Source organism: Pogona vitticeps, chromosome 1, assembly GCF_051106095.1.
Source record: "Pogona vitticeps strain Pit_001003342236 chromosome 1, PviZW2.1, whole genome shotgun sequence".
Classification (NCBI taxonomy): domain Eukaryota; kingdom Metazoa; phylum Chordata; class Lepidosauria; order Squamata; family Agamidae; genus Pogona; species Pogona vitticeps.
In genome coordinates, this window is record NC_135783.1 from 197,960,040 (window position 1) to 197,983,095 (window position 23,056).

General features: G+C 41.3%; 1 protein-coding gene across 12 annotated transcripts in view; it reads left to right on the forward strand.

The window, feature by feature from the left end:
* The window catches only part of SESTD1 (SEC14 and spectrin domain containing 1), a 95,252-nt gene that overhangs the window by 71,443 nt on the left and 753 nt on the right, over positions 1-23,056 (forward strand). For all 12 annotated transcript variants that reach the window (XM_078393852.1, XM_072980804.2, XM_072980824.2 and 9 more), the window contains 8 exons: positions 2,496-2,618; positions 7,763-7,957; positions 10,775-10,889; positions 12,497-12,656; positions 18,960-19,041; positions 19,176-19,298; positions 20,298-20,489; positions 22,068-22,189. In XM_078393852.1, the coding sequence (XP_078249978.1) occupies positions 2,496-2,618; positions 7,763-7,957; positions 10,775-10,889; positions 12,497-12,656; positions 18,960-19,041; positions 19,176-19,298; positions 20,298-20,489; positions 22,068-22,189 (1,112 nt within the window). The remainder of the gene's footprint in view (positions 1-2,495; positions 2,619-7,762; positions 7,958-10,774; positions 10,890-12,496; positions 12,657-18,959; positions 19,042-19,175; positions 19,299-20,297; positions 20,490-22,067; positions 22,190-23,056) is intronic.

The following is a 23,056-nucleotide window of genomic DNA, read 5'->3' on the forward strand; positions in this document are numbered from 1 at the left end:
GTTGCATCAAAATGAGTAATAGGCAAAATGCCCTGCAGGGGCATCATTGCAGCATAACTGGAGAGCCCCCCCACCCCCAGCATCACATACACTAAAATGAAAAAAGGTTTGCTCTGAAAATAATCTTGTACTCTTAGGGAACAATTTTTCCATGTCATGAAGCCCCCAGTACCCTGATATATCATACCTCCAGACTTTTTTTTTTTTTTTTTTTTTGGCCAGTAGAGGGTATGAGGCTGATTTTTCCGTTAAATGCCGTTTTTTCCCCAATTGACAAAACCCCAGCATCTCAGCCTATGCCAGACCCATTCCCTATAGCCCTGTCCCTTCTGGAGTGTGGCCTCAGACTCCAGAAAAGCTGGGAAATGGCCCCGGGCCCCAACGGAGACTGCCGTCCCCTTCACAGAACCATAATCCAGCATGACTTACAAGTGCTTCCACCCTTGTATCAACTCTGAATTATTAATGCAGATTTTCAGTAGGAGAGGAAGTCACAACTAATGTATAGATCCATGCCTTTGTGTGCTTCACAAGAAATTTTAGGCCCTCTCCAACATGCATGTAACGTGTATTCTACCCTCCCATCTTTAACTATATAAGAAGTAGGAAATCACTCTCACTGTTGCCTGAATTCATCAGTCTCTTGGATCTGCCCTGGTGTATGTAGTGATATAGCACTTGCATATCATGAACCGGACGTAAGCAGCCCAGGCACTACTACAGTGGGGTCTTGACTTGAGAACTTAATCCGTATTGGAAGGCGGCTCTCAAGTCAAAAAGTCTGTAAGTCAAGTCTCCATTGACCTACAGTGCATTGAAAACCGATTAATCCCGTAACAGGCCGTTTTTGTTCCATTTTGGTTTTTTTCTGGTCTGTAAGTCAATTCTCAGGCTGCAAGTCAAACCTAAATTTTGCGGCCAGAGAAGTCTGTAACTCAAAAAGTCTGTAAGTCAAGCCGTCTGTAAGTCAAGGGTCCACTGTATTGCATGGTTAGGCTCTGGTGAGCAAATGCCAGGCTAGATCAATGCCTCCTGACCTTGGGTAACTCAGGTGTTTGTGGACTAAAACTCCCAGAAGCCTTTTCCATCAGATTTGCTGGCCAGGATTTTTGGGAGTTGCAGTCCAAGAACACCTGGATTACCCAAGGCTAGAAAGCGCTACTCTGAATGTTTTTGGCCCACAGTTCATATAATTTCTCATATTTGGTCCTTTGCCAGTGCTGACATGAAACTGTAGGTCAGAAACACCTGGAAGGGGCAAAGTTGTTCATTCCTACCTTAGGCAGTAATATTGTGTCAGTAACGAGATTTGCTGGCGTTTTCTCATTCATAACAGTATCTTCCCCCTCCAGTGGTGATTGTGTACGATGTGTAAGTGCAGTGAATGAAATGGCAGCGGTCAGGGGAAGTAGGTGGGTGCAGGGGAGAGGAGTCAGAATGACTACTTCACATGTGCCAGTTCGTAGGTGTTCTTGGAAAAGCAGTTTTGATCTTTATCTCTCTCTCTCTTTTTTTTCTGTACATATTCAAATGTTCTGTTTCTTTGTGGTCCTTTTATCCCTCTTGGACTCTTTATACCCCACTTTGCGGGAAGTTGCTAGCTCTCATTGTCTGTTATGCAGGTAAGCTGAACAAGAAGGCCCCATAGAGCAATCTTTTCCTACAGCTGTTCATCCTAGTCTTGCTTGCTTTACTGTAAAAACTGAAGTTAAATAGCACGTATATAATACTATTTAAATAGTATAATAACCTGTGAAATAGCAATGTGTATGGAAAAACTATCAAATGTTGCAAAATTTATTCCCAGACAAAGTAACTGTGATTCTGCAAATCGACAAAGTTTAGGTTTTGCTAGGAACTAAAATACCTCTACCTGCTTTTCCTCTGAAGAAGGAAATTTTTCATTTCATCTACTAATATAGGTCTGAACTGACAGTTGGTAAATGTGAGCACAGTCTTTATTTCTGAAATGACACATTATTAAGGTGTATGAAGAAGACATAATGAAGAAATGTGGGATTTCACATTTGTCTCAGCAAAAGCATTGGGAAATGCGTGATTAGCTTTGCATCTCTCTCTGCTATGCCTCTATACTGAGCAGAAAGGCCACCATTGCTGGTACTTTTTCTGGAAGAGAAATTTTAATAGTCTTTTTTTTAAAAAAAATTTAAATTTTATTGAAGAATGAATTCAGTAAAAATATAAAAATAATAAATATATATAAAAACTCAAAGAACGACTTAAACTGATCAATTACACATCACTGCCCCCCCTCTCCACCAGAACCATTGGAAGAAATGTTGCATTAGCATTCCAATTATGATGCCCCATTCCCCTTCCAAAACTGCATTGATTCTTTCAAAGACACACAGTCCTTCCCTTGAATTAATAAATACTCGATGGCAAATTTAATGGTCCTTTAAAATCATCTTAGATTCTGCTGCTTTAATTGTACACCGTGGTGATAATGCTGCTGTGGTTGTTGTTTTTAACAGGTAGTGAACTGGCTTGAAGGACCTGGATCAGAGCAACTTAGAACCCAGTGGGGAATCGGTGATTCAATTAGAGCCTCACAGGCTTTACAGCAAAAACATGAGGAGATTGAAAGTCAACATAGTGTGAGTTCTCATTTTCTCAAGGAAGTTACTGCATGATTGTTCTTATATGTAATTAATTATGTGCAACATTTTTCGGTGACATTTTTTGTAGTGAATTTTAGACAGTGATTAATGAGTTGTAACACATTGCACCTATTGTTCTGTGACAGCTTAGTAACTGTTGGTGAAATCAATGATTGTTAATTAAATTCTAATGTCATGGGAGTGTGCTGAAGTTTGAAAGAGTGATTGTACTCCCAGTGCAGGCCAGTGAAAACAGAGAATAAGAAGGGTGACTTGGGAGTTCATGTGTAGTCTTTTCTGGGAACACAGTGTAATGGCTGTCTTTCTCAATTAATAAAATGCATAAATTTGGATCATAGGTTAGTTTGTGATTGGCAAAAGCATACCTGTTTCTTAAAAGATAAAACATCTTACATAAAATATATTGGCGTTACTGTGCATTGAACAGCATCGTTTGAGATGTGACTCGGAATGAACAGTGTGACTAGAATGTGAACAGTAGCTTCTTAATTAGTGACAATTTACAAGTGCAGTTTATGCCATTATTTTTAGATCAGTATAAATCCATGGTAGGATTCTTCTCTTATTGGTTTGGCCATGTAACAAAAAAAAAGTGTGCTACCTATATACTGCCCTATAGTACTTAAAGCTCTCTCTGGGTGGTTTACACTTCAGTTATACAGGCTACACTTCGCTCCTCCCTCTGTGAGCTGACTATTCAATTCAGCAACCTCAGAAGAATGGTAGGTTGAGTCAGTCTTGAAGCAGCTACCTGCTGATGGAACACAGGTTGTGAGGAGAGTTTTTGACTACGGTACTGCAGTTTAGCCACTGCACCACGAGGCTAACCATTATCCTGAAGAGTTCCCATGATTCTCTCAAACGTTAGCATTGCAGTTCAGCATGGCCATAAGTTAACTTGCATCACCACAGTGACATATTTGACTGGCTGAGACTCTAAACAATGTGACTTATGTCACCAAGGACTTGATTAACAGCAGTTGGACTATCAGGTTGGAGCCTGCCATTAATTTTTTTACTGGTAACTGGATATGCTGAAAGGGAGAGGCATACATTGAGACTAGACATGAGGGCTTCATGTTTGTCTACAAATGCAGCGCCGGCCAGCACAGGTGGCTGGCCTGATTCGCACCCACTACCACAACCTGACAGACCACTTAGCATGTGGCCTGCCTGGCTGGCATCATCTCCCAATTGTGGCAGTAGCCTGGTTTCTGCAGCCACGCCTCCCTGCTCGCCCAGCCACTCCAGCAAAAGGGCGGGACAATGAGTCTCCCTGCTTCAGCCATAGAGTGGCTGGGCAAGTAGGGAGGCGGGGCTGTAGCAGCTGGGCTACTGCTGTAATTGAGGCAAAGGAGACGTCGCCGACGCGCGCACTGCAGAGTAAGTGGTCCAGCAGGTTGTGGGAATCAGTGGTAATCAGACCGGCCACCTGTGCCAGATGCTTCGTATTGACAGGCAAATACAAACAACCCACATCTAGTTGAAATTAGATGAGTGCTAACAAAGGGAAGCCAGTTAACTAACACTGATCCAGTTTCAACACATGACTCTTTCTGTTCCTTTGTTCCAGGCAGCTATAAAAGTAGATGCCAGACATTAATAAATAGAAGGCGTATTGCATCAAAGCTTCGTGAGCTTGCAACAGGATTTTGACCATTGAATATCATGAAAATACCTGAAATATAAAACAGCAAAATAAAGCTATAAAAGAGCAGTGGAACATTTATTTATTTGATTTGATTTCTATTCCACCTTTCTCCTTGTAGAAAGATGACAACTCCGAAAATGCCAATTAAGTATCTATTTCCCCCTCATTCCAGCCCTGTCAAAATTGTCTAATCAAAAACCATTATAAAAACCAATGGGTTTTTGAATAGCTTTGTTTTGCTTCAGCATGAAATGTTTCCCCTATGATTGCTTCTGTTGACATTGATATTTGTATCATTTGTTTTGTTTACAATCCTGACGTATAAGAACTGTTTGTACTAGTTAGTGATATTTAGTGTCCAATCAAAGTTTACATGGCTTTCATTCTTAAAATCCTTTCTTCTGTTTATTGATTTTCAGCTTTTAATTGAAGCATAAAAATCTTGATTAGGCGCTCAAATTACATTGGAAAGGCTAGCCTTTGAACTACTCCTCTCTTGACAGCATGTGACAAAGTGAATAGCAGTTGCTTCCATATTTCCTTGGCGACTCACTGCTTCTGGTTTTACTACATGCTGCATAATAAATTCTTGCAATCTGTTGTAAATGTCAGATACATAGTTCACAAATGCATTCTGGAACACACAGATTAATTCTGTTCATGTTTTCTCGCTAGTGGTTTCCCACTACTGCTGCCATCATCACCACACAGTAGCCCTTAGGATGCATTTAGTAGTAGTTCTGTTTTTTTTTGTTTTTTTTTACTATTGTTAATTAAACAGTCTCCTTATTAGTTTATCAAGTACATCTGAGAAGCTTCTTCAGTGATCTATCACTGGTGTAAGTCATTTTATTCCAAACTAGAGTTTAGCAGAATGAGCCATTTTGGCAGGGAAGTACAGTAGAGGCAAGAGACAACAATTTAGATTTATACATCTCCAAAGAGCGACATGATAATACAGCCCGTCCCTCCAGAGGTCTGAGCCACCACCTTTTTCACATTATGAATTCAGAACAGCATTAAGGGAACCACCACTAAGGGCCTCTGGGATCTCATGAATTTTTAATCCTTTGGAAAGATTTCCTTAGTAAATAAAGCATTAAGAGACTATCAGTCAATCTGTCTCTTGCATCAGAATTTGAGAAATTGACACCAAGGCTGTAGAAGGCAGCAATTAGGAGTTACTGCCTTATATACATAAAAGCTTTTTAAATAACTCAAGTGTTTCTTTAATCTGCTGTCTCATTGATTTGCAAGCTAATTAGTTTTAACTGTGCTTACTAAAAAGGATCCAGACTTTATTGCAGGCAAATTATTCCACTGGCACTGCAAGTTGCTTAAATATTCATTTTACAGTGAGTCACTTCCCATGCTTTCGCCAAGTGTTGCCCCGTTCTTAAAGACCTGAGTCATGATTCCCATTTTAAAAGTTGATGTGGCTATTTCATGCTGTCTAGGAATTTCAGTAAATGGGTAGGGTCATAGTGTGGTAGGTAACCATCTACAAGGCAGATCTTTCTCCAAGAGATATCACTGGAATAGGACTTGAAAGACTAGAGTAGACGGTAGACTAACCAAGTACACAAGTCATAAGGAAACAGGGAAATGATGCTACTCAGTTGGAAAGGGAAGCTAAGACACATCAGCTTCTTAGTGTTATGCTGTTATATTATTTCTTCAGAATGGTCACAGCTGTTTAAAGAAACAATGAGTCAAATTACTAGTTGTATGTAGTTAAAACACATAAGGTAAAGGTAAAGGTTCCCCTTGACAATTTTTGTCCAGTCGTGTTCGACTTTAGGGGACAGTGCTCATCCCCGTTTCCAAGCCATAGAGCCAGCGTTTGTCCAAAGACAATCTTCCGTGGTCACATGGCCAGTGCGACTTAGACATTGAACGCTGTTACCTTCCCACCGAAGTGGTCCCTATTTATCTACTTGCATTTGCATGCTTTCGAACCGCTAGGTTGGCGGGAGCTGGGACAAGCGACGGGAGCTCACTCCGTCGCGTGGATTCGATCTTATGACTGCTTGGTCTTCTGACCTTGCAGCACAGGCTTCTGCGGTTTTGCCCGCAGCGCCACCACGTGCCTTTTAAAACACATAATAAAACTTAATACAAACACACAGCCATTGGATAGGGTTGAAATTACAACCTAAGAGTGGACATTAAAATCCTATGAAATATAAGTGTACTTGCTCAGTTAAATGCTGCATAGGGAGCTTAGTGGACAACTCCAGGGATAGTGCCGTCCGTGTGCCATCTCCAGAGGTGGCCTCTTCTCATGGGCACAGGTAATAACTACAAATGGAGGGACACAGAGAAGTGCATATGAGAAAAAGCAAATATTTAAATTGATTTATCTGACAGAGAAACTTTCTAAATCTACCCTTGCCTGGCCCATCAAATTGTAACCCTAAGATGGGTTAGCAACACAGATCCATTTATTAAAGTGTTAACTCAGCAGTGGTAGGTTCTGGGAGCTTGGCTTCCACCTTGCAAAGGAGCTTCAAAGTTCTATGCCATATTCTGTACATTCACTAAGCTCACGCGAGGTAGGAAGTTGGCATGCTATGTAGCTTCTAAATGGCTTTGGCATACAAAATTCGTATCAAATGTTACAGTGGCCATAGAGGACAACTGAGGGCATTTGCCCATCTACTTAACAACCTGATTTTGGAGTGTATGAATTTTCTCTTGCTCTCCTTTGCAACACCAAATTGAGCTGAATGTGGTTAATAATAATAGGCAGCATCTTGCACTATAGAAGAACTCTATAAATAAGGAACTAATAAAAGAACTCGGTAGCATACCACTGAAGAAAAGGGCAGCTGAAATTTTGTGAAACTCAGGATAGTGCATGGAATAGTCTGATAGTTGTATTTAATGTAACCAAAAAGTGTTGGGATGATGTGATCAAGAACCCAAATAAGGAATATATATTATCAGTTGACTGCATTTTGCAGTTCATTAAATATATACAGAAAAACGGGATGAGCACCGCCCCCTAGAGTCGGACACGACTGGACTAAAAATGTCAAGGGGAACCTTTACCTTTTTAAATATATACATCTGAGTAATAAATAATTTGTTAAGCCAGAAAGGAGATAAGAGTGTCAGTTGAGTGTGTAGACTATAAGCCAGATAAGAGTATAACCTGAATTAAACATCTGTGATAAATTGGTGAAAGGGGGAGAAAATTGGTGAAAATTGCTTCTTGGTTTTCCGATTGACTGAAAAAAAATTGTGTTGAAGTAGCAGTGCTGTTTGAGGGGTTGGTTTTGAGACTCATAAAGACTGGTTTACTATTGGCTGTGGTATTTAATCTCTTCATCAAGCCCATAGGGAAGGTTTCATCGTAGTTCAGTAAGCCTAGCTAGTCAAATATTATTGTGTGTTTCTTCAAAATAACATGGACCAAATTATTAATAATCTGGATTTGCTTTCTTTTGCTGTGATGATTTTGCAGGAGTGGTTTGCAGTATATGTGGAACTTAACCAGCAGATTGCAGCTTTGCTGAATGCTGGGGACGAGGAAGACCTTGTCGAACTGAAAGCTTTGCAACAGCAGTTGAGCGATGTCTGTTACCGCCAAGCCAGTCAGTTGGAGTTCAGGCAGAACCTCTTACAAGCAGCGCTGGAGTTCCATGGAGTGGCCCAAGATGTAAGGAAAATATGTACAACGTTACTTCGTCATTAGTTTTGTATATGGTCCAGCAGCTCAGCTAGAGATAAACAAAGCCCCAAAATGCCAGTCAAAGGGAGGGGGCAGGAAGCACAACAAACCCTGTGTCTACATATGCATATGAACTTAACATTTCTGCAGATTTGAATGTGTAGCCTGAAAAGAAGGCTTGCAATAACTCAGTGATTTGGGTATCCTTCTGCCAAGTCACAGGTAGGGATTTTGATTCCTCACTGCGCATCCTAAAATTAAAATAATAATACAGTGGTGCCTTGCTTAACGATTTTAATTGGTTCAAAAAAAATCATCGCTATAGGAAAACATCGCTAAGCAAAACGCGGTTTCCCATTGAAATGCATTGAAAACTGGATAATCTGTTCCAATAGGAACGAATTGCCGTCCTTAAGCAGAAATTGTCATAGGAAACATCGCTAAGCGAAACGCGGTTCCCCAATTGAAATGCATTGAAACCTATTCAGTGCATCTCAATGGGGGGGAAAATTCAACAACAAATTAAAAAAGATTCAGAACAAAGTCAAATTAGTTTAATAAAGGGTTTATTAAGTGCACTTATGATTTCAAGCATTCTAAACATTTTTAAACATTTAAAAAACAGCCAACCTGAGGCTGTCAAAACCATCGCTAAGCGAAACAGGGGGACCCAAACTGTCATCGCTATGCAAAGCATGGTCCCAAACATTGCTATGCGAAAATCGCCCATAGGGAACATCATTAAACGGAGCGCAAGATCGCTCCGAAGAAGTCATCGCTAAGCGAATTCATCGTTAAACAAAGCACTCATTAAGCGAGGCACCACTATAATAAAGCCTGCCTGTGTAGCCTTGGGCAGACTGCATGATCCCAGGGTACCCCAGAGGAAGTGAACGGTAAAAAACATTTGACTACTGTATAGCTAGAAAACCTTGGAAAGAAAGGGCCATCACAAGTCAGAATTGATTCCACAGCACATGATTATTCTTGTCATTTAGCCGAGCAAGACTGGTGTAGGGAAAGCACAGATGTCAGACCGCTTTCCCCAGAGTTCCTCATCATTGGATATGCTGGTTAGAGCTGATGGGATGTGCAGTTCCAGAATGTCATGAGAGGCTGCACTTTGCCCAGCCCTTCTTCAAAGAAAGCACTGAGCAGCACCCATTAGGAAACGTTAGGACCAGATTGCTGAATGTACACAATGGATATATGTCTCTGTTCTTGCCTGAAGGTTCTTGCCTCTTATACCCACATTTCCCAGTTTTCAGTATTTGAGGCAATTTTCCTCCTTGAGAACTGGCCTCTTGCCCAAAAGGTTTCAAGTGTTGAATGATACTATAATGTCAATAACCTTTTCGATAGAACAAAATACTTGTTCTGTGCCGGAAGGAACTGAACAAGTTGGAACTGACTTACAGCGACCCTAAGAGGGCTTTCAAGGTAAGTGAGATATTTAAGGAGTGGTTTTCCCAGTTCCATCACCACCCCCGGTGAGTTCTGATGGCTGAGCAGAGATTAGAACCAATGAGCCCTAGTTCCTCCCTCTATTCACTGCACCACACCTGGGTAACCAACAGAATACTGGGCAGTACCATTTTTCATTACTGATGAGTTGACTGAGTGTTTAAAATGTACATGGTCTCAGGGCAGAAATGTCTCTTGTGTTTCATCATTGCTTCTATTCACACTACAGCATATATGGGAATCATCACTCTCTAATGCTGTCCTGTGCAACTTTATTCATGCTACACCTCTTGAGTGACCAAAGGCTTGTCTCAGAAAGCATTTTGCCCATTCCAAAGAGAAAATATTTAATAGGAGGCCGTTCCCCATATTTCTCCAGGAGCTAAACAACATCTTTCAGAACCTGGAGCTGTTTATAATTTTATTGATTGATCAATTGATTTGATTTGATTTTTATCCTGCCTTTCTCTTCTAGTTGGGATCCAAGGTCGTGTCAAAAATTTGAAATCCACAATTATTTAAAACAAATTAATTAAAATGTAAAAGATTGTTTTAAAAATTACAAATTTTAAAATACGCTCATTTCAGTTGCCTCCTGGCTCCCTAAAAGCCTCCCTAAAGAACTATGTTTTCACCTGCCAGTAGAAGGAAAGGAGGGAAGGGGCCAACCACACCTCCCTGAGGGAAGGAATACCACATCTATGGTGTCCTTTCTGGCCACGATTCATGTCTACACAGAATGTATCCACCCAGTATTTTGGGGACTCCTCATCTCCGTCCTTGGAGACCAAGGGGAAGTGCTTCTAATTGGGATTTGCAGGCCACTGTTTGCATTACTGCGGCTGTTGAATGAGGAATACCAAAGCTGGACTTCATTGCTCAGACCTAGGAACCTCTAACCTTTATTTCTCTTTAGAGATCTCTTTTAATAGCTGACCGTACTGCTGTTCATATAGATCAACTCAGAGGGAAGCTCACTCTCTGGGTGGTTTCAGGAACAGACTTAACACCTGGCTATTTGGGCAGGCTTTCCCTCCTGCCATATCTTAATATGTCTTAATGACCACCTTGGATCTATAATATATGTTTTTTTTTGTTTTATTGTTTTTAAATTTGTAAACCGCCCAGAGTAGACCTTTGCTCTAGGTGGGCGGGATAGAAATCCAATCCAATCCAATCCAATCCAATCCAATCCAATCCAATCCAATCCAATCAATCAATCAATCAATCAATCAATCAATCAATCAATCAATCAATCAATCAATCAATCAGTGAGTACCAGTGTCAAAGATTACTATGTTTAGTAATATGATGCATTTTGATTGTCACTTTTTTTCCCAGTTATCTCAGCAACTAGATGGTTTATTAGGGATGTTATGTGTTGATGTTGCACCAGCGGATGGAGCATCAATTCAGCAGACATTAAAGCTACTTGAAGAGAAGTTAAAAAGTGTTGGTAAGCCAACTGTTGTTTAAATGCCAAAATGGATGCTTATGGTGAATGTCTTGGAAATAACCAATTTTCTCCCACAGATTCTTTTTCTCTGTGCTTTGTAATGCATATAGTATCTTCTCTGGCCACAATTTGTTAAATCTTTCCAGGTTGAGGTCAGGAGGTACCAAAAGTCTGGGAGCCAGTTTTTCATGCCAGATGCAAATAAATGCATAAATAAATAAGTCACAAGTCAACTCCTGGTCTTGTAAACCCTCTGGCATCAGAGGAGACATTGCTTATGAGGACTCCATGTCTTTGTTTTACTAAGAAATTCCCATCCCTGGATGTATTCCAGGAGAGGAAATTGCCATTTCTTCCTCCTCAGGAACTTTTCTTCGCCATGGAGGAAAGGGGTGTAGGAGAGACCTGGGGACCTAAAAATTGGCCCATGGAAAACTGGATTCCCACCTCAGAAATCCTGCTCAATTGTACCTAGAGAGGATAACCTGTGTAGCCAAGCATCTGCATTTTCTGCAGGACTTTGCACAGATGATATCTCCCTGTTCTTCCCTTTTACTGAAAACATTTGAAATACCTTTTATATACTGAAAATGCAGCACAATATGGGGAGGGTATGTAGACAAGCCTTGGGGTTTCATAGAACTTGATATGGGAATTTAGAAACTGATTGATCAGTATTCCAGAACCTGTAGAGTTGTGCACACACAGGCTTTGCCCTACAGTGTTCATCCTCAAAGTGGATTTTGGAGGTAGGGCAAAGAATTGACCTAATCCCAGGAGCGAGGCCAGTAAAACACAGGAGTGGGAGCTTATGAGCAATTAATGCTCAAAGAAATTATCTTTGGCCACCTTGGCGCTTATATTATGGCTGTAGGCCCCATGTGAAGATTTAAGCCATTGCCCAGAAGGCTTTAATTAAAATTTTGACAAATCCCTTCCTTCGAAAATCACAGTTGAAGGTACACTAGAGCTATATAAGCAGTAAGCAAATTTTAACGAAGAAATTTGCAGCATCAACTTCTATAGATTATTTTTAGGTGCTGGCAGGACATCCAGTAAATTGAACAAAGGAAGCTGTTTGATATTGATTCAGACAGTAGGTTAGTTTTCCTTGGCTACTGACGGGCTACTGACAGGAAGCCATTCTTCACAACCTCAGGCAAAATTCTCCCCTACCCCAGCTATCTCCCTTCAATTTGTGATATCAAGGATTAAACCTAGGACTTCTGGTATGTATTGTATAAGCTGTGCAACTGAGCTATGGCTTATGATTTTGGGCAAGGGATACTTGTTTCTTTTAGGAAATGGTAGCTATTCTAGATCTAGAGATTTTGTATACCCCGATGAAGCCAATAAGTATTTGCCTATTTATATATTGAAATTGTCAACTCTTGTAGGATTTTTAAAGATTTAATTCAGAGTTCCAGTCTGTTAAGTAAAGTAATAATAAATTTAAATGTTGCAATTAATTCATGCATAGCTGAAAAAGAGAACTGGACCGAAATAATTTATGAAACGACAGTGCTGTGTCATTTCTTCACATTTACTATGTTGGGGAAGTATATACTAGTTATATGAAATGAAGAGTTTGGTTTATTGTACCTTAGACTTAGGTCTGCAAGGTTTGCGTGAAAAAGGTCAAAGTCTTCTTGATCAAATATCTAACCAGGCATCTTGGGCTTATGGAAAAGATGTAACGACTGAAAACAAAGAGAACGTTGATCACATCCAGGGAGTGATGGATGATATGCAGCTAAGGAAACAAAGGTAATATCTGTGTTGCATTCAGTCCATATATATGTGCATTATGTGCAGATAGGATAACATGTAATACTATTGAATAAGGGACCAAAGGTTTAGACTTGATCTAAAAGTAGATTCATTAATCAAAGATAAAGTAGCTACCTGTATTTCTTCATGAATAGTATGTATATACCATTGTAAAGATAATTACAGTGGTGCCCCGCATAGCGACGATAATCCTTTCCGAAAAAATCGTCGCTATGTGGATTTGTCGCTATGCGGGGCAAAAAAAGCTCATAGGAACGCATTAAAACATGTTTAATGTGTTCCTGTGGGCAAAAAACTCACAGTTCTGTGAAAATCCTCCATACGGCCGCCATTTTCGCTCCCCGGTAAGCGAGGAAAGGGGGCGAAAACAGTGCGGGTGGCCATTTTCTTTACCCGGCGGCCATTTTTGAACTGTCGATCAGCTGTTAAAAAAACTTCGCTATGCGAAAATCGGTATGCGAAACGCTTACCGATCATCGCAAAGCAATTTTTGGCCATTAGGAACATCGCAATGCGGTCGCTTTTGCGATCGCAAATAACACGTTGCTATGCATATTCGTTGTTAACCAAGACACGCTGTACTTAAGTGTCATGAGAAGACCATGAGGGAAAACCTGAAAGCCTTAGGACTTTTATATGAGAGAATTACTTTGAAAGTTTCCATAGTAAATCCCTCTCTCCTGTTACAAAGATTAAGGGAAAACCAGATGCATATCTCAGTTGGCTCCTACCAGCAGAAGGGAGCACATTTCCATCTCAGCCAAGGAGAACAAGCTCCAATTAGTTGGGCTTTCTTATGTAGAGAGGAACATCCTTTCATTTCCTTCTCTGGGGGCACTGTGCTGTCCCATCTTACTTCCCCTTTAGACGGCTATAATTTAGAGGCTAAAAATATTGTTACACAGCTTTGCCTGCACAGTGGGAATGACATTATTGTCAGCTGATTACCATTTTTTAAAAAAATTTCTGGGTATGACCAGTTTACCCACAGTAGAGTGGAGCACCTTGTTCTTCTTCGTGGCCTCTGTGAATGCACACAAATAGGTTGTTCTGCCCCTGTGCAGGACGTCTCAGAAGTTTCTAGAGCTTAAAGATATTTGATTAGTAGGACATTCCCTTGTGGAGTGCATGCTCTGCCCGCCCAAGGTCCTCTCAGTTTCTTTTAGCTGCCGCTTAGGTTAGACCTATCTCGGACCGCTAAAGCAACCTCCTTCAAATCGGTACTCTGTACCTCACCTTTCTTCACATTTACCTTTCCATTTCATTTGATGTTCTCCCGTAAGTTATTTTTCTTTTACCCTTGAGTTTTAGTCCTTTTTGTTCGCGCCTTTACTCCCCAACCTATCCCCCCTCTCCCATTTTTCTCCTTCCTTTCCCGCCTTTTATGGCCTCTCCAGGGCCATTCATGCAGTGTGTGCTCTGCACTAATAATATCCCGCAATTGGACGGACACGTTCACTCTTCTGTTTGGGTGAAGAGCACCAGACACAATCTTGTTCTGCGTGCAAGAGGCTTGCTAAAACAGCCTTGAAACTTTGGCTTCAGAGACTTAGATCTCATCTCTGGGAGAAATCTCTTCACCCTCCATCCACATCGATGGAACGTACCTCATCACCGGTTCCATGCTCCGAACCATCTAAGTCGATGGCGAGCCTGATGACACTATCACCAGGGCAAAGGGAGCAATCCAAATTGACATTGAGACTGAAGTCAGTATCGATGCCAAAAGCCTCTGCTTCCCAAAGCTCTCCTAAAACAAGAAAGGAAAAGAGCAACCCCCCCCAAAAAAATTCTAAACAAATCTCTCCAAGACCCGCGTGGAGCAACCTCCTCCGTCACCTCCTTCTCCAATCTTGGAAGAATCATCCAGGGACACTCATGATTCTCGTTTACTGAGAGATTGTCGCTCTATACCTCCTGTGCAGGCTTCCATATCAGCGGGTAGCCCTGCTCCCACTATTGGCCTTTCTAAGGCTGATGATCACTCCAGCCAGGCCTCTGCCCATTCTAGTCCTGCATCATCAGGATGGGCAATACCGATACTACTTTCTGATTCTGATTCTCCCTGATGATCTCCTAGAAAACACACATCTGAGTGGAGACACCTCTCCCTAGCTTATCATCCTCCATATGGAGAGGTCATCTATTATCAGGAGCCACCTTGTTACCATTACAAACTCCCTCGATACCACTAGCAAGCTCGGTATCACAAGGCGATTATGCGGTTCCATATTATCCATCCTATGACACATATATCAAAGAGGACATACCAGAACATGTCCCCTACGACAAGCCTGAGAGGGTGCATTACGCAATACTGTAACAAGCACGACATTCTCCTTTGGCATCTCTGTCTCCACCTCGACACGGACAACATAAACCTTCACACACTCCGCCTCCTGAACAAACCGTTTCCTCAAAACCATCTTGTAAACATCATGACACCTTACCAGAACATTCTACATCTAAACAGTCTCGATATGAGCCCATACCTCTGTCAGCCTCGCAACACCATCGACCCTCAGTTCAAGTCACCACTACTTACAAGAGGCCACCACCTCTTCCCTCTGATCCAGGCGGATCGCAACCTCACCAACCAGCCTCTCCCTCCACTTCATTTTCAATAGATCCAAGATTTTCACTTCAGTATCTCTCAAGAATCTCCATCTAACATATACCTACCCCTGGATCGGACATTGCTGACAACCACCCTCCTTCTCCATTAGAGGATTTCATCTCCTGTTCCCAACTTGTTATGAGGATGGCCAAATTAACTCAACGTCGAAGAACCATCACCACCCAAGCAAGATTTGGTCTTCGATGATATAAATCAGGATAAAACATCCTGCTTAGCCTCGCCTTCATCCCCGCAATGTTAGATTTGGTCAAGGAGTCCTGGGACAAGCCTCCCTCATCCCTACAAAATTCAAGGAGAATGGAAAATCATTCTAGAGTGGTCCTCACCGACCAGATAGGCGGGGTATAAATTAAATAAATAAAATAAATAATAAATAAATAAATAAATAAAACACATGGTACCGATACATCCTTCCTGACAAAGCACCCTACTCCCAATTCTGGTATTGTGGAGTCAAACCAATCCAGGGCTCAGAACAAATCATCTGTCGCCCTGACAAACAGGGAAGGTCGAAAGCTAGACATTCTTGGGAGATGACTCTACTCCCTCACCTCTTTCCTGATGAGAATAGCAAATTATCAAGCTGCAATGGGCACATACCATTGTCTGTTATGGAATAAAGTTCTCCCTGTTCTTCAGATGGTCCTTGAAGCATATAAAACAGAAGCTCTTAACATCCATACCGAAGTTTCTATGCTTACTGAACAACAAAGAATCACATCCCGACACACTGTTGATGCTGCTTCCAAAGCCATGGCCACATCAATTGTTCTTTGATGCCATGCTTGGCTCAGATTTGCAGGTATGATGATAGCAGATCTTGAATCAAAGATTTACCATTTGATGGCACTGGCCTTTTCAACCAAAAGACAGATGAGCTCATGGATAATTTGCATAAAATCAGGAAAACTGCTTGCTCCTATTCAACTCAACAACCTTATCGATTCCAAAGACCTCAGTGGCGCAGACAACAATTTGTCCAGCAGCCTTATCAACCATATCAGCAGCAACACAAGCCTTACAAATCTCTGATGACTGAACGACCATTTGCAGATCAGACTACTTCCCCCTCTCTACCCTTTCAAGCTCAAGCCCAACATCAACGTCATCAACGCTTTCGGCGCAATCAAAAGAGGGGTAAGCAATACCCATGATTTTCTAAGTTTGGCCTCTATAAATCCAACATTCACCCAAACTCATCTATACCCTTTTCCCCAATTTTGGACTCATATCACCAAGGACCGTTGGGTCCTATCTATAGTCGAACATGGCTATTACATAGATAGAGTTCCACCATATGCCCCTCTCGGTCCAATTAAATAACCTCCTACTCTTCAGCCCTGAAAGAAGAAGTTTCCCTTCTTCTATGCAAACATGCTTTCATTCCTGTCCCAACAGAGGACCTTCACAACGGTTTCTACTCATGTTATTTTACAGTACCCAAGAAAGACGGAGGACTCCATCCTAGTCTTGACCTTAGACACCTAAATAAATTCATCCAGCCCAAATGATTTGGAATGATTACATTGGACACTGTGATTCCCCTCCTTTCACAGGGAGACTGGTTTGTTCTCATCGACCTCAAGGGTGCCTACTTCCACATCTCCATGCATTTGAAACATCACAAATATATTCACTTCCATTTCATTGGCGTTGCCTACCAATTCTGTTCACTCCCAGTTTATCCATGGCACCAAGAACCTTTACGAAGTGCCCAGCACCAATTGCAGCATATGTTCGTATACTGGGAATTACCATATTCCCTCATCGTATTCTCGAAGGCTTTCACAACCGGGATCTGGTGGTTGTTGTGGGTTTTTTTGGGCTCTTTTGCCGTATTCTAAAGGTTGCTCTTCCTAACATTTCGGCAGTCTCTGTGGCCGGCATCTTCAGAGGACAGGAGTCAGAACTCTGTGCTCTGGTGCAGTTTGTTTGGATAGTTGAGTATTTGTAGCTGTGGGATCAGTTTTTATCCTTTTCAGGATCACCTCAATCACCCAGCTTATCAACTACCAGATGCAGAACCAGCCAGTTTTTCTCTCATCCAACCTTGATTTTTAAAAGCACTTCACAATATTCGCCCTCCACAGTGACCTCCACTCCTCAGTGGTCTCTCCAAACTGTTCCTAATGCTCTCATCAAACCACCATTTGAACCCATGGCTTCCACTAACTTCAAATTCTTTCATTGAAGACTTTTCCTGGTAGCCATCACATCAGCTCGTAGAGCAGGTGAGCTCTCTGTTCTCAGATCTGACTCTCCATACATACAATTCCATCCTCACAAAGTCACACTTTATCCAGATGTCTTATTCCTCCCTAAAGTAGTATCTGAATTTCATTTGTACCAATCTATCATCTTATTGTCTCTCCTCCCTTCACCGACTTCTGATCTTGAGTGCATGCTCCACACTTTGGACGTTCGTCACACTCTTGCATTCTACATTGACAGAACAAAAACTTTCAGGGCATCTCCACGCCTCTTCATTTGTTTTCATGGACCTCATAAAGACTGTCCAGCATCATTGCAGACCTTGTCTCGATGGATAGTTCAAGCCATTTCCCTGGCTCATGAGCTTGCAGGGAAAAAGCCTCCTGACACCATTAAGGCCCACTTCACACGAGCGATGGCTACCTCCACCACATTTCAGTGCGGCGTGGACATTTCCAACATCTGTCGGCCAGCACATGGTCCAATCCATCCACCTTCATCTCAAACTACAGGCTGGATGTTCGAGCAAAGAATGATGCCCGGATTGGGAGAGCTATATTGACATCCTTTCTTCAGTGACGACCCACCAACTGGTAAGTGAGCTTGTTAGTCACCCATTTGTGTGCATTCACAGAGGCCACAAAGAAGAAAGAGAGGTTACCTACCTGTAACCATAGTTCTTCAAGTGGTCCTCTGTGAATCCGTCCATCCCACCCATCCTCCCCCTGTGCATCACTTCATTGTCTTTATCTAACCTTTTTGACAGCGGCGGACTTTGGGAACTGAGAGGACCTTGGGCAGGTGGAGCATGCGCTCCACAGGGGAACATCCTACTAATCACATGTCTTTAAGCTCTAGAAACTTCCGAGATGTCCTGCGCAGGCGCAGAACAACCCATTTGTGTGGATTCGCAGAGGACCACTCAAAGAACCATGGTTACAGGTAGGAAACCTCTCTTTTTTTAAAAAAAGGAGGTATTTAATCAACAACAGTCTTCCTGACAGGGATGTTATTCCCGGTGCTCAGGCAGAACCTTCCCAATAGGATTTCAGCCAAAACAGCCTTTTCCAGCCTGAGTTCCGTATATTGCCAGAAACCACAATAAAGCTAAGTTGGAATGATAGAAGAAGAATGTTTGTACTGTATATAGATGCCATATAAATACAGTATATTCGATCTGAAGAATTGTAAGGAAATTGACACTCATTGTACTATCTTGAGTAACTACTGTATTGTTGATTAAAAAATGTTGATATGATGGTGTTTATCAAATTATAGGCAAGTATTTCTGTGGTTGTTGTTTTCATGCTGTAGTGATATTCTAATCAAACTTTGCCAACACGCAAAGATGTGTGTGCACAGTGCTACTTGATATAAATGTTTCCCAATCACCTTCATGATTGGTTTGCATACTCTTCTGGTTTCCACAGATGTGAGGACATGGTAGATGTGAGACGACTAAAGATGCTTCAGATGGTTCAGTTATTTAAATGTGAAGAAGATGCTGCTCAGGTGAGTTTGAATAGATTGTAAACCTGCTATAGGACATTGTGGAAATATAGATTCAAAGAATATTCAACACATTTAGGCCAGACTGATGGTGCTGGTTTAAAGGTATTTTCTGTCATTTCTACTCTTCCCTTTAGGCTGTAGAATGGTTAAGTGAATTGTTAGATGCACTACTGAAAACTCACATCCGATTGGGAGATGATGCACAAGAAACCAAAATTCTGTTGGAGAAGCATCGGAAATTTGTTGATGTAGCACAGGTATACAATGGATGACTTTCCTTCTTAAATTGGTTAGATTGATCACAAGAATCCTGCTGGTTAAGACTACATCTAAAATTAACCCTAACGGTTCTTTACCAATGACCAGAAATCACAAGTAGATCTAGCAAGATTATTCTGTTAGAACATATCTTTGAGGACAACCACAGTCTTGTTTAAAGCAGTTATAGGATTGATTTTGGAATGCATGAATTCCTGTAAATCTTTATAGATATCATGTGGAGGAGAATCTTGTGCAGGGCATTGAATTCAGAGAAGGAAAGGGAGATATTGCTGTAACAGTAATAATGACAATTGCAACAAAGTAGCCTTGACAGTTGCTCTGCCTTTTCTGTAAGTTGTCAGAAGGTCTGGAAACCTTGGCATGACTTATTAGGCATTCATTATCTATGGCTGCTACTAATCCCTACCTTTATCCACATCTGGTGGCCTTTTCAGAGAGGAAAAGGAGAGGCTCCTCTGTTTTTTTCTTTGGATTCTGGAGGAGGAGCAACTTCCAAGCCTTGCTACTGTGATGCTCTGGAGGAGCCCCTTGAGATTTCTCTGATCCCTCCCCACTCTAGTTTTTCATAAATGGCAAAAGACCTGGAGAAGGAAGAAATAGAGATTCCCCCCCCCCCCCCCCAAATTCCTTGAGGCCTCTGTGTTTCATACATGTGCTAGGTATTTGGGAGCTAGGCAAGAATGAACAAGTTAATGAATTCAAGTAAACCTGGTGTATTTTATTAGGAGCTGCTTTGACCAGTGTTTATGCTCGGATAACAGACCAGACATTTGAGCAGAGCAAAAGGAAGAAGTGAAGAAAGTATTACACTGTTTGAACAAGTTTTAGAGTCAAGTCTGGGATACAAATAGCTTAAATAAGTTCAGTAATGTTTTGCGATTTCCATTTTAGATATTTCACTTCTTTTAAATGTGTCACTGTGTGTTCTGAAATTCAGATTTTTACATCTATTTTTTTTGTTTTGTTTTTTATAGAGTACTTATGATTACGGGAGACAGTTACTGCAGGCTACTGTCGTTCTGTGTCAGTCTCTGAGATGCACTTCCAGGTCCTCAGGAGACACTCTTCCGAAGCTGAACAGAGTGTGGAAGCAGTTCACGATAACTTCAGAAGAGAGAATAACTAGGTTGGAAATGGCTGTAGCATTCCACTCAAGTGCTGAAAAAGTTAGTTGCTCTCAATTGTACTATTAACCTTTTATAAATTTTTAGACATGCTTTAAAAATCAATCCCTGTAAACTGAGTATTCTTTACTTTTTCAAAGATTCAGCTTTCTGGTTTGAGCCAAATATAAGCACATTGCTTCATGCTATATGACTGTTGCTCAGATTTTAAGCACTTAATGGGTGAGCACTGATGGGAATAAAACCTGTATTGAAGTCGTTGTGATTATAGTCAGAGCTTTGTGAATTCACAGTGTTAATTGTTGTGTCTTTTCCCTTCATGTACCCCACTTTCTCACACAAAAATGGTTCCCACACAGTACCGCATAAGTCTGTAGGTGGAGGCACAAAGGACTGAATGTTTTCTCTTGTGTCTGTTTTAAAATTTTTCCCTGTAGTAGAATCTTCTGGGACATCCAGTTTGCTTTGTGACTACAGTCTGTATAGGAAAGAACGTTCAGTCATCTCCCAGTGCAGCCTGGAACTGTATCGTCTAGAAAGGGTAGTCCACAAATAATATCATGGTGGTCAGCAGCTTTGTTAAACCATGTTGTAGTATCCTTCTACAGCAGTGGTTCCCAATCTTGGGTCCCCAGATGTTTTTGGACTGCAACTCCTAGAAATCCTGGCCAGCAGAACAAGTGGTGAAGGCTTCTGGGAGCTGTAGTCCAAGAACACCTGGGGATCCAAGGTAGGGAGACATTGTTATAGACGACAACAATCTCATGTGTGAGCCAGGAGCTCATGGATTTCTCGGCAGTTGACCGTCCTGGCTTTTGTGTGAAAGACACCAAATGGCAGAAGTCAAAATACACCTTTGCAGAAGTTCATTGAATACCTTTAGGTTCAACCCATGCTTTGATTTCATTTACTGAAAATGAACTGAGTTATATGTCGACATTTACATCTGTTTATTCTTCGATTGGCCCGACAGCCTTCTCATGTCCATTAACCTTACAGAATATCTCGATCTCCAAAACCTGACCTAAACTGCCGAGCATTTCTAAAAGTGATGTTTGGACTTTGGCAGATTTCCTTCACAGAAGTGGCTACTAAGACTGTCTCTGTACATAACCATGTTTTTTTAATTTGGGCGTAAAGATAGCATTGTTTATTAGCTGCATTTGCCCATCCTTAGGAACTGTGAGTGAATTTAAAGGCAATATCTAAAGTATTTTGCATGAAACAGGTGAGAGTTAAAGGAAAATGGGTAACTTTAGCCATGCTCTGTAGATAGGAAGCTACTTCATAGATTTGGATCTTACCAAACTCCAGTTCCACGCGGATCAACTGAAATGACTCAACATGCGTATGAATTCTGGTTATAATTCTGTATCTTATAAAAGGGTGTTCATTCTATCCCCCTGCAGCCATTTGATTCCATGTAACATCAGATTTTCACAATTGCAATATCTCACCCACCACCATCCTCTGCTTGTATCTCAGAGCCTTACTTTAGTGTATAACAAAAGCTAGAGATAAAATTAAGATAATTAGACTATGAAGGGATCCTGTTCTGTTTAGAGAAACTCTAGAACTTGACTTACCTAGTGCCTTTGTCTTAATACATCTGTGTTGCAGGTTTTGCAGGAATGCCCGGATCAGCCTGAATCTATAAATGATGAGGAACAATTTGATGAGATTGAGTCTATTGGAAAATCACTTCTGGATAGATTAACAGTGCCTATAATTTATCCTGATGGGTATGTAGCTTGACTTTACATTATGATGATTCTAAACTTCTTCAGTGTGTTGTACTAGCTAAATGTAAGTAATAACACTGTTGTATACTTTGACATATAAGTTTTTGATGGGAAAGTGCAGTGAGACAGCCATCCCATGTGAGATCGGTAGGAGCAAAGTAGCAGATCTACTGCTGCATCTCATCTGCTGCCAGCTTGCGCTACCGTGCAGAGCGAAAGATGGAAAATGGGTTCTACATTTTCTTCTTCGTGATCTCCAACCCACATATGGGTCTTGCACCAGCATGGAGCCACTCTCATAATGTTCTAGATTTATGTAAAACTCTGCCCTCAATCACCTCAGCCATGCACACAGAGGAGGGTGTTCTCACTTTAGAACATCCTGAGAGGGGCTTTGTGCAGGCAGAAAACCCAGATGTGCACATTCCCCAAAAAGCAGTAAGAGAACCACAGCTCCATATATGCTGTATCTTCTCTTTCTTACAACAACCCCAGTTTGTCATTATCTCTTCCCTTGCCTTTGAAAGCCCAGTTTCTATATACTGCAGAATTAAATAAAGGAATGTGATGTTTATTGTTCATTTGAAGTGAAATTTAAGCTCCCCAACAATTCACCTTAGTATGAATTAGAACGAGCTAAAAAGTCAACAGTCAGGACACACGAGCAAAGTTGTGAGATCTGGCATCATCATGTACCTTTGCATATACAAGTGGGTGAAATCATCCAAAATGATCCCAAATTGAGCCGGCCAGATAGTTGAAAACCAACTGTATGTTGATTTACATTTTGGTACATGAACTGTGGCCAAAAAAAGTGCATTATTTCTTCTTATTGCTTTCTTTGTTTCAGCTGTTCTTTGTTTTTCC